Below are 12,542 nucleotides of genomic sequence, written 5' to 3'. Positions count from 1 at the left end.
TAGGACATTTAGCATGATTTGAAGAGGATGGAGGTTGGAGTTTGGTAGACCTGAGTCAGACTGCCAGCTCTCATTTGCTGTGTGGATCACTTTATGCTCCATAGATCATGAAAATGAGAGTCTGCATCTAAAATGTTTAAAAAGCACTGCCTTCTTTTTCCTTTCTTTCTTTTTTATTTTAGACTGCCTACCCTTTACGGACTGTGTATGTTTGTCTGTGGGAATATTGTGGAGGGTGGTATGTTTCCCACTGCTAGGTCTAAGGACTGAAGAAAGAGAAGTCCAGTTCTTCAACGTTGTTTTAGGGCTAACTTTTTGTTCTCTAATACTTTTGTTCATCTCACACCTGATTTTTGTTTTTCCTTTCTCCCCCTCTCTGTATATCTTTTGCTGAGTTTCTTCCCTTTCCGCTGTTTTCCAAATCCCAAAGTTGTAAGGCGGGGTAAAGGGAAATCATAAGTTGTTTTGTTTGTTTGTCTTTGCTTTTTAATCCTTAACTTCCACTCCTGAGCTCTTATCATTTTTATCTAGAATTATGTCATTCTAGAATAGAAACCGCTTTAACAGGGTTTTACTGCTTTACAGGGTTTTGTTAACTCTCTGTTTAAATGTTGATAATAATTTAGGTTGAATGTGAAAGTACAGAGTTGCTGACACTTTTAAGTAAAGGCTGATGAAAATAAATTTGTATGTTGGCTCCTTTAATGTATAAAACTGAAGAGGTTGGTTCCACTTCAAGAAGGGTAGTGTGGATTATGAATGAAATAAACGATTAACATCTTGACATTTACTTCGTTTGTGCCGAACTAAGTGACTCATTCCCAAGAAACACACTCGGGGTCACATTCTTCCTGTGTCATTTAGAAACTTTCCTTTCGTTGGTTGGTACTACTCTCTAAATCATATTCGTTTTGGAAGAGAGCAGACTTTCCTTGGCTTTGCATGCTATGGTTTTGTGTTCCATGTCTTTTTTTTTTTTTCTTCACTAAAAGGAGTTCAGACTTCAGTTTTCAAATGGCTTTTATTTAATGTTTGAAGTTTTTGTTTAGCTACATACAGAAAGACCTTTCACTGTTGATCAGTTTTTACGGTGAGAACTTAATTTTAAATCTGCAAATGATTTCATTAACTAGTCTGTAATCTATTAAAAAAAAGTGTACTTAGCATGAGCAAGTCACTTGTCCTTTAATGGATTGTAGAAGAAAATTAACAGTGACTTCTATGCTGAGGAAGACTTTAGGAGATCATCTGCTCCGACTCCCTGCCTGGAGGTAGATGACTGTTGAAATTTTTTAAATAAGTTATCGTCACTCTTTTGCCTTTAAACAATTCACAGAGAAGCCCACAATCTCTGTAGGCAGCCTGCTCCAGAACGGCTTTGTTATTTGGGAGAAGACGAGACATTCAGCCAAGGAGCTGAATGGGGTGACACGCCCCCACGCAGAACTCTCCCTTCTTTTGACTTACTAATCTAAGACTTCTTGCTTTAACCATTCTCCGGCTTTGCTAAGGATCTGATGGTGGGGGAAACATGGCAAAGAAAGGAAATGAAGGAGGAGAAGAACAACACTAGTAAATACCCTGTTCCATTAGTGCTGAGAATGCGAAATAATTTTATTTTCCATAAAAAGATTTTTTTTTACTTCAGTCTTCTCTTGTTCCTCTTTCCTCAAGTCTTTTTAGTAGTAGTCTAACCTGTTGTGATTATGGCCCATTTTCTATTGCTCATTATCTTTATCATGAAAGAATACCTTATTTCAGGAAATAACAGCAACATCTGTCCTTTAGTGAGTGTTTACTTTTGTCGGGCACTGCTGCAGGCATTTGCATGAATTAACTCTCAACTCCACAGCCCTGACATGCTTGGTAGATGTGATGCTCTCGTCATACAGAATTGCCATGTGCAACCCAGGAAGCCTGTTTCCCAGGGTTGTAAAGCTATAAACAGGCAGACCTAAGATTTGAACCTAGTTCTGCTCAATCCCAGAAATTATGCTATATTGATTCTGCCAAGAAGTTTCTCAGGTTTTATTTTAGGGTGTCCAAATTTCAGCAAATAGAGTTTTGTTGGCAAATTAGTGACTTCAACATTCATACTGTTGATGAGGTTTCTGAGAGATGAGTCCATATAGCCGATCACAGCAGACCCTTTTATCTCCTAGCTTGTTCTCATCACCTCCTGTTCTTTTCAGGTTCACACTAGTAAGAATCAGCTCATAGCTGAAATATGTGGTCCTGCAGTAAAGGCGAGCATATAATGTACTATCAAAACTGGGACACTTTTGAGAGTGAAATGGAGTGCTATTAATGAACTTCGCTGAAACACCAGGCTAACATAGGACTATCCCAGCCAGACTAGTGTATAGTCACCCTACCTACCATAAGAAAATTCAAATGCCTATAGCAAATAATTGGGGAGGAAGTGATCCTTTGTTAATATAAGTAAAGAATCAATGATTAGAAGAAAATTTAAAACGTCTTATGATTCTTTCATGTAACGTAATCAACACTTGCTGAAAAATAATTGGGACTATATCTAATGCAAAGTATGGAGTATACTGAAAAACAAGGATAGTGTGAAAGAAATTAATATACACTGAATTGGTATCTTAGACATGAAAAAGACCACTGATGCCTCAATGGCTTTGGTTATCACATATAGTAGTTTAGGATTGTAAGAATCAAAACTACGTAACAAAGCATTATTTCTTCCCTTACAGCTTATCATGGATATAACCAAATGATGGAATGTCTGCAAGGTTATAAGAGGGTTAACAACACCTTTTGTCAAGGTAAGCTTAACCGAATTCATTGGAATCGATGCCAGTACATCGGACTAGGACACCGAGGACCCAGGTTCGAAACCCTGAGGTCACCGACTTGAGTGCGGGGTTGCTGGCTTGTGTGTGGGATCATAGACATGACCCCATGGTCGCTGACTTGAGCCCATAGGTCGCTGGCTTGAGCCCAAAGGTCTCTGGATTGAAGCCCAAGGTCGCTGATTTGAGCCCAAGTTTGCTGGCTTGAAGGGGTCACTCGTTCTGTTGTAGTCCCCTCCACCTTGGTCAAGGCACATATGAGAAAGCAATTAATGAACAACTAAGGAGCTGCAACGAAAAATTGATTCTTCTTGTCTCTTTCCCTTTCTGTCTGTCTGTTCCTATCTGTTCCTCTCTCTGTCTCTCACAAAAAAACAAACAAACAAACAAAAAACAGTTGTGTTCATATCAGAGTGAACACATGTCATCTAGGCTGTAGCTTTTGCTTAATTTATTTTGACCCCATAGCAGAGTTGCAGAAGCAAGGGGAACCTCAGAGATCATTTAGCACAGTGTCAACACTTTGCAAATGAAGGACATTGAAGCACAGGCTGGTTAGGTGACTTTCTTGTGGCTAAATAGTAGATAGAGCTGAGGTTGTAACAGGTTTACCGATGCCTATATATGATATATGGTAGCACACATATATGATAACAAATTCTGTTTGTTATTTTGTGGGATATTCAATTCTCCTAATTTCCCCTTACGTATCCAGGATGAAAATGTTATTAGTTACTTAGGAATACGTGTACATTAAAATAAACAGAGAAACAGCTTCTAAGAGATTTATTGAAGCAATATCCATGTCAGTAATTCAGCATATGACTTCTGACTTGTGGTCTGGGGCTCTGTATCCTTGACTATGTGTTTATAGGACAGTAGATTAAGGTAATGTTATCAAGTATAGATATGATTCTTGTCAAAGGAATATAATTAACTGAGAATTTTCTCAAGTAAATTATTTCGTACTGCGTCTGTGCAACTTTTATGATTTGTAGAGCTTTTGCTGACTTAAAGGATTTTTTTTTAAGTGCACATAGGTTACATGTTTTTAAAAAGTTTTGTCTTCAAATATTGTAAGCCCTTGTCATATGTGAAAGAATTTTGGGAAAGTTAGAATTAACTGTTCCAGGAGAGGGCATCCAAAGCACTTTTTGAAAAACATCTTCAAACATAGTGATACAGGGATAATGGATTAATCAACATTATTTAAGAGTCAATAGAATTTAAGATATCATGAAAAGATTATATTAAGCAAGTAAAAGATTGAATTAAATAGATGTGTGAATGAGTATGTTAAATGAATGAGTAGATAGCTAAATGTGTATACTACAGTGTAAACCAAGATTTGGATAAAAATCTATATGGAAAGCCCAACACTATTTTAGGATACATTAGTAGGAGCAGAATGAGAAGGGCATTAGAAATAATGACCTTGTATCCTGCTAGTCAGACTGAATTTGGGGTTTAGGTATTCAGTGTTCATTGTCTTTTGGCTAATACGGTCAACCACGCTTGTGAAGGGCCTAGAAACCTGAGAGTATTTAGCTCAGAGAAGTGCGAACCAAAGAGAAATATAATGGCTGATTTATAAACATGCCTTAAATGTTTGTAAATGTGCCTTTAAATATTTGATTAACTGTCTTACAAACAAGACTTTTCTGAGTTGCTTCAAATGCCAAAGTCAATAGAATGGAGTTTCAAGGAGGCATATTTACAAGTACAAGTAATCTTTTCTGTGAAATGAGTCCCCGACATGGCCCTGACATGCTTTTGGAAGGACTGAGCTTCCTGCACGTAGAAGTAGCCCAACCGATTCTTAACTATCGGCCAGGAGTGCTATAGGGAATTTCTATCCTGTGCAGTGCTTGAGGTTAGATGACTGTAGGTACATCCCAGTTCTCTGATGCTGTCATTACTCTGTCACCTGGCACAGAGGCTGTATATGAGAAGAAAAGTGTAAATCTTGATCTGTCACACAAGTTTTAGTCCCTAGACATGTAACTTCCTGAAGTGTCCCCTTTGATAAGGACTAGACAGATAAAGGTCCTTATTTATATTGATACTTCACCATTCTAATTCTTCATAGCTGATTGTTAGAAATGCTCCAGAGTGTCAGATGCTCCTGATTTTTTCTGTGTCGAATGATGAAGAATATACATGTTTTCTTGGGGTGGGGTGGATTAGAGTTTGGACATGATTAGTCTGATTTAGAAACTGAGGCATAAAAAGAGTAACTTTTCCAAGGTCACACAGATTAAAAAAGGCCCAACCAGGATTCAGTTTCCGAATCACCTGTTTCTGTGTGCACTATGGCCTCCTTCACCATATATATACGGATCTGTAAACTATTACTAATGTGGATACTAGCTATTTGGAGCAACATATGCCATGTGTCGTGAACTTAATAGAGATCAAAGCAATTAATATTCATTTGGTTTTGTTCAATAAGGAAGGATGATCATATTCTAATATATTCCTTCTTCTGGCTGGTTCAAGTTTCTAAGAGGTCATATTTATAAAAATACTGTAGAAAATTTGCAAGTAATCACTTGCTATCTCATTTAACAAAATAGTATGGAGAATCTTTTAAATACTTGCTTTGGCTTGAGGGTTTGTTTGTTTGTTTGTTTTTGTATTTCCCTCTCCTGGTATAGCTGGTATGAAGTGACCTTTAGCAAGTTTTGTGCATACTGAGCATATCAAATGGTTCCACCTTGGTCATCTGCTCTGATAGTCAGTGACACCTAATCCTGGCTTATGTTCAGGAGGATATTTGCAAAACCAGTGTTACGCTTTTTGGCATGGATTCTGGAGTAAAGTATCAGAGAAAAGAAGGTACCGCTAGCTTACACTACAGAGCAGATAGACTCATAAGACAATTTCATTCTGCAAAATCTGTTAAAACTGCTATCAAGAGAAGGGCTTAATTTTACTCCCTTTGTGATATGACTGGTCAGTAGAATTAAATGAAACTTTCTCACATTACATATGTATACTCAGTTTTCCATGAGCTTTGAAGCTTTTTGATTCTGTCATTCTACTGTTTTCAAAAGGGGCCCATTCTGTGTCTAATCACGGGTGTGTTCCACATTGTTCTTACGGTTTAATGTCTTCTCCATTTACCAAGTACATTTAAAATTAAAGTGACTAATAAGTAGAATTACATTATTTCCTTCAATGAAGTGAACTAATGTTCCTGATACAACTTTCACTAATGGGCACTCAGTAACAAAGAACCAACTGTGCACAAGTTAATTTGAGGAGCTTTGAAATAATTGCTCTCAAAGTTGGGTTTTTCCTTCTCTCTAGTGGTGCTGCAATTATCTTTTCAAAGGAATGATTTATTACATATACACACATGGAGCTCTTAAACCTGCCTCACTACCTTCAACATTATGGAATTGTTATCATTTGCTTTATTTTGCACAACAAACAATACAGTTTTATTTCCTTGTGGATTTAGAGTGGCATTTGTCATTTGATTATTATGCTACAGGTCTGACTGACATTGAGTGAGAATGAAGTGGAATAATACCTAAATGGCAGTGATGACAATAGGAACTTCCTACATTTAGACTGCTTTATTCTGAAGCTAAATTTCCCCCTCAATTTTGAATACTCTCTTGCTCATAACTTTGTCATGAGATAAATTATTAAATTAGGTATAAATCTAAGTTTTAAAAGTAGAATTTGTTTCTGAAAGTACTTGGGGACCAATCTATGTAGTGAAATATTTTATTTTTATTTATTTAAAAAAATTTTTATTCAGTGAGAGGAGGGGAGGCAGAAAGACAGACTCCCACATGGGCCCTGACTGGGACCTACCCAGCAAGCCCACTAGGGGGCGATGCTCTGACCATCTGTGGAGTTGCTCCATTGCTCAGCAACTGAACTCTTTTTAGTGCCTGCGGTGGACGCCATGGAGCCATCCTCAACACCCAAGGCCAACTTGCTCCAATTGAGCCATGACTGCAGGAGAGGAAGAGAAAGAGAGAAAAGAAAGGGAGGGGGTAGAGAAGCAGATGGGCACTTCTTATTTGTGCACTGACCAAGAATTAAACCTGGAGCATCCACACACCGGGCTGATGCTCTACTACTGAGCCAGCCGTCCAGGTCAAATCTTTTATTAAAAGCAGATTTCTCCTTTGACTTACTAAAATCACTTACCTGATTCATGAGTGTTTACCTCAATATAAAATTATTTTCTACATTTTTAGCATGTGTCCAGGTGCTGTGGACAATGCCAAAATATACAACTAGAAGGCACCTACACTTTGTAATCCTGTGCATGTAGATTGCATTTTTGTAAATAATCTTGAGAATTTAAAAAAATATTCAGTATTGCACAGACACTAATTGGCAGTGTACTCCTGATGATATGTAATGAATGATAAATAAGACATCGTTCCTGCCCTTGGATTCTATGTAATTAATATAGTTTGAATCAGCAGGATGCAATCTGCTTTTTTCTCTGTCCCAACCAGCTGAATTTTAGGCTTCCGAGGAGCCTGTTACAGCAAATATAAAAGAGTAGTCCACATAACTTTCTCTTGGTGTCACTTTATTACACTGGTTGTTCTGCTTTAATGCATTTACAAAACAGATACATTAGGGTACAGTAATAGGCATTACCAAAACTTTAATTGTAAGTCACCTTTTAGATAGCTCCTCAAATTGCATCTGAAATTAAATTTCGGACCACAGTAAAGATAACGTACATTTTTCCCAAGGGCATATCTCCATCATGAAGTGAGATTCACCAGTCTTGATTGATATTCCATATAAGGAAGCCATTCACAAGACTTTTCGGTTATGAAGAGCTTGCCTGGATTGTAGCTTGCATTTCAGACCTCTTAATGATGATCAGAAAAATTGATTGTGACTGCGGTATAGTGAGCACATAAAGACTGGTCTTTGAGTGTCTTGAGAAGATTAGAAAGTGCAAGTGAGCCACCTCAAGAAAACCTGCTCGGCTGGAGACCGGAATGTGGCCTGTGGCATATAGTGCTGGGTTGAAACAGACAGGTAGGATAGATGGAGTGCTTCATGACTTGAAGCCAAGGCTCCTGTGATTGATTGCATGCACCATGCACAATAGAACAGGCTTTGTGATACATGCTGGGAAAACAGTCACACTTCTTTTAACATGGAATTATCCAAAGGCCATTTATGGCATTTTCTTGCATATTTAAAAGAAAGTGGATCTGTGGCTTAGGCAAGAGTCATCACTTCATAATTATTTTTGGAGGTATAATATAAATAAGGAAAGAAAGGTTTTTTAAATACAGTTAATAGCTACATGAACTTACTGATAATTTATCAGGCTTTGCACTTAGTATAGTTCCTTTATCCTGTGTTTTTTTTGCCCTAGGTTTACATTTTCTTTTGCAAGATAAAATACAAGAAACCAAGTTAAATTTCAATTTCAGATAAACTGAAAATAATTTGTAACATACTTATGCTAACGGGCATTCATTGTTTATTTGAAATTAAAATCTCACTGGTGTCCTATATTTTTATTTGCTAAATTTGTATTTTTAGAGTATATCCTTTAACAGTGCTTATAACAAGACTCCCTGAGAAGTGGATACTTCATGTCTGGAAACTCCTTGATGTTGAGCTTCGTTTATAATGGGATTTGTCGGGTATGCAGTTCTAGGTTAACAGTTGTTTTTCAACGATAATTTTGATTATTATACCAATGTCATTTGACTTCTATCATGTCGGTACTTTCTTCTTTGTAGATACTATCAGTCTTTTCTCTCTTCTGAGATGGTCTCTTAATTCTCCAGTTTTATCACAATGTGTCTCCATTTGGATTCATCTTGATTTTACGCAGTAGACAGTACATTGTCCATTTGAAGACTCATGTTTTTCCACAAATTTAAAAACTGGTCAGCTGTTATGTCTTCAAATATTGCTTTTTCATTTTGTTTTTTAAAATGTATTTATTTAGTTTTTTAAGCATGCTAAAATATCTTTAAAAATCTTTGTGAGAACATTTCATAAAACTACTCTGATCTGGACAATATTCCCATTCAAATCATTGACCCGTTTGCTTTCTTGACATTAGATTTTGTAACTGAGTTCATAGACCCACTTTGAATTGAAGTTTATTTTTATCTTCCCCAATTTTTACCTTTTCCTATCTGTGGTCCCCCCAGTCAAAAGCCAGATTGCAATGTTAGTTTAGGCCCTGCCGCAGTGTGTGTGACTGTTGGTCACAGTGTCCCAGATTTCAGTTCCTGGGGAGAAGTGTTTACATGGGCACTTTTAGCTTCTTCCACTCAATGACTAACCTCCTGGCTGCCCTGGCTTGTGTCTAGGCAGCAGATCCAGGGGTTCAGTGGCCCTACCCACTATCTACTGCTATGCAATTTCAACTTCATTGGGATGATTACTAGTATCTTGTTTTTTTATCTTTTTTTAGAATTTATTTATTGTTGCTCTGTGTTTCGAATAGGGAGGGAATGCCAAAGCATGAATATATCCATACCAGGAATTGTTTTTCTAATTCAAGGTATCAATATTGGAATATGGTGTTAAGCTAGTATATGTATGTGTATATATATATATATATAACATATATACAATAAGCATTATATATAACATATAAATATTAGATACAATGTATGTATATGATAAATTATTTTTCTTTGAGTATATTGAAAAGCTTTTCAGGAAAAAAGCTCGTAGTTATATAATCTGTCATCCACAAGTGCCTGTTGTAATTCAACAGCCTATCATCATGAATTTATTACCATTTGCTGTTCATACACTTACACTCATTTGCATTACAGATATTTAATGATGACTTAAGTAGGGATACTCTGAGAAATATAAAGTATAATAAGACTGAATCCTGACCCTTCTGAAGATTGCTCTTCCCTCACATAATTAAAACATTGAGGAAACATGCAGTAAGTACTTTATGAAATGAACCAAATAGTATAGTTTCAGAGGAAAGTTCTCATTTAGTTAGAAAATCACAGATAGAATTTAAAAACATATTCCTTTAAAAATCACATTGTCTTTTTTATTTATAAAAGTAATTCTTACCTCTTACTTAAAATTTAGAAATGAGAGAAACATGTAAGGGGGGAAAATGGAAATTTCTATAATCTCCTACAAAAATTGATACCAATCATATATACAGTATAAACAAATTTGAAATTTCATGGACAGCTGTGAAGACTATTTTTTACTTCATATATCATGCTTTCTGATGTTATTAAATAACCTTCTAAAACTTATTGTCTAGTATTCCAGTTGATGAATATTAAAATAATTCATGTACCCATTCCCCTAAAGTTGGATTTTCAAATTGGTTTCTGTTTTTCCTTATTGTATAGAATGCTGTCAGGGACATTTGTGACAGCATTCAATATATAATTTGAATCTGTGACTATGCTTAGAGGAGAAATTGCTGGTTTCCAAGCTTTGCTTTCTCCTGTGCACATTTCCTTTGAAAGAGGATGTGCCATTTCCCTTCCCACTGGCAGCACAGAGCCCAGGGACCATGCTCCTTCCCTCCTCCCTGATTTCCTTTGCTGTACGATTTGAAAACACAAAAAGGGCAGTTAAATATTATGCCTTCCTAAGCATAGGCCCTAGATGTTTCTATTTTGGCTTTCCTTAGTCATTTTATATTAAATATGGCTGCAAGAAAGATTATTACTTTAAAAATATTTATTGTATTACTGGAACTAACTTTCGCTGGTTTCAGTAGATTTCTTCTGCATGTTCTGTATAGGAATAATTTTACCTTCAATTAATTATAACCTGGGAAAGATGGTGGTGGGGTGGGGGAGATAGTGGGGCTGGAAGAAACAACACAGGCAGGGGTGAGGGTGTGTAGGTGAAGGTGGATGATAAAAAGATAAAGTATTTAGAGTTCGCTATAGTGTCTAGTGAGTGTAAGCTTCTTTTAAGTTTATATATATATATATTTTTATTGATTTTAATTTATGCTGTTTATATAGATTCTAGTGTTGCCTCGAATGCACCCCCCTCCCCCGAAGTTTATCTTTTAAATGAACACAAAGTTTATCTGTTCTGTTATTTATGTTACTCCATTGACATTTCTGGTTTCTCTCAAAGGTTTTGGAGGGAATTTTCATGGAGCTAAGATAAATGTCTTTTAAAATTAGTAGTGTATGCTGTATGCCCCCTCACTCCCTCTTTTCCCTTCTTTTCTGTCTTCCCACACTCCCTTTATCTCTTCGTCCCTCTCTCTCAGGTACCACTCCCCCTGTTCAGGACCTCTTGCAGTGATAGTAACAGTAAGTCCTCACTGAACGTCCATAAGTTCCGTGACCTTAAGACAAATGACATACAATGAAACCAATTTTGCCATAGGCTGATTGATATACACAAGAGTTACATACGGCATCAACATTAAAACAAAATGATGTTATTCCAGGACCTGTCATGCAAGCGAGACAGTGATGATCTATAGTCATAAATATGATTTCAGTGATAATGATCCTGACACAGCACATGACATAAGTGGTCTGTGTTTCCTAAGCTCCCCAGAACTCAAGCCCATTTAAAACATTCTATTCATAACCTAAGTTCTTTCTCTAGTAACCTTATATTCTTACCCAACTTTTCCCTGGACTTTCTCCCAAGATGGAACTAGCTAGATCAACCACTGCTGTGCTTTTTAGTTACTGTTGATTTTTATTGATATGAGGTTTTTCTCCTTACAGTATTACTTGCATAAGAGTAACTTGATCATTTCTTCTGGTACCATAAATTTTTCTTTTGGGTCATTATTACCTACACATCTATTTTATCTACCAGCTTATATATTTTTCTAGCATATATTACGTGCCCGTTCAGTGGAGCCATGTTGTTGAGCAATTTGAGTATCTTAAAATTCTCAACAATAACTTGTGAGATACATAGTGTTATTATTATTTTTTTTTAACTGATCATCAAACCGAGTCCTGAGGCTCAAAGAAATCAAGTGAAAGAAGCTTCAAAAGCTGGAGTGGGGGTAGATTCTGCCTTTGAAGGCTGGGCTCCTGTCCCTATGCTATTAGTTCATAATTTGTGAGGGTACTTTTTTTATTTATTTTTTATAAATTTTTATTAATGTTAATGGGATGACATTAATAATTCAGGGTACATATATTCAAAGAAAACATGTCTAGGTTATCTTGTCATTAAATTATGGTACTTTTAACATGTTTTTAAATTTCATTAATTCCTGAGAACAGTCGCACCTCCTGTTACAGGTGGAAAACCCTGCCAAGCATCCTTGCTCAATGAACAGTGCACTGAGAATGGCAGTTCGGATTCTCTCTGATACTTCACTGTCTAGATTTCACTATTCTGCTACGCTCTTTCAGTGGTTTGGTTTAGGAATCAGAGAGCTGTCCACACTTCGTTGTTTAGTTTTATACCCATTTCCTTGTTTTAAATGTGTCTGCTTTGTAGTTAAAATAAGTATTTTTCCTCTCACATTATTAGCAAGCCATCATACCTCCTCGGTTTTATTCTGAAGTCTTTAACAAACAGAGTGGGCTTCTAGACGGCTTTGTCTGTTTTTTAAACTAGAATTCCTTTGGATTCCGAGGCATTCTCCTTTTCTATATCACCTCTTTTCCCTTCCCCTGTTGATAATTAATAAAACAATCATGTATTATTTCTGAACATTTCTTGAGGGCAGCTGAGCAGTTTTCCTGACCCTGGACAGGTATGGATGATCTCAGC

At 36.5% G+C, this 12,542-nt stretch overlaps 1 protein-coding gene across 16 annotated transcripts in view; it reads left to right on the top strand.

The window, feature by feature from the left end:
- LTBP1 (latent transforming growth factor beta binding protein 1) overlaps positions 1–12,542 on the top strand; it is a 416,121-nt gene that overhangs the window by 247,535 nt on the left and 156,044 nt on the right. For all 16 annotated transcript variants that reach the window (XM_066378530.1, XM_066378532.1, XM_066378534.1 and 13 more), the window contains one exon: positions 2,721–2,792. In XM_066378530.1, coding sequence (XP_066234627.1) covers positions 2,721–2,792 — 72 coding nt within the window. The remainder of the gene's footprint in view (positions 1–2,720; positions 2,793–12,542) is intronic.

Source organism: Saccopteryx leptura, chromosome 3 (genome assembly GCF_036850995.1).
Source record: "Saccopteryx leptura isolate mSacLep1 chromosome 3, mSacLep1_pri_phased_curated, whole genome shotgun sequence".
Taxonomy (NCBI): domain Eukaryota; kingdom Metazoa; phylum Chordata; class Mammalia; order Chiroptera; family Emballonuridae; genus Saccopteryx; species Saccopteryx leptura.
Note: the sequence above shows the minus strand (reverse complement) of the source record. Positions and strands in the feature narration are given on the sequence as shown.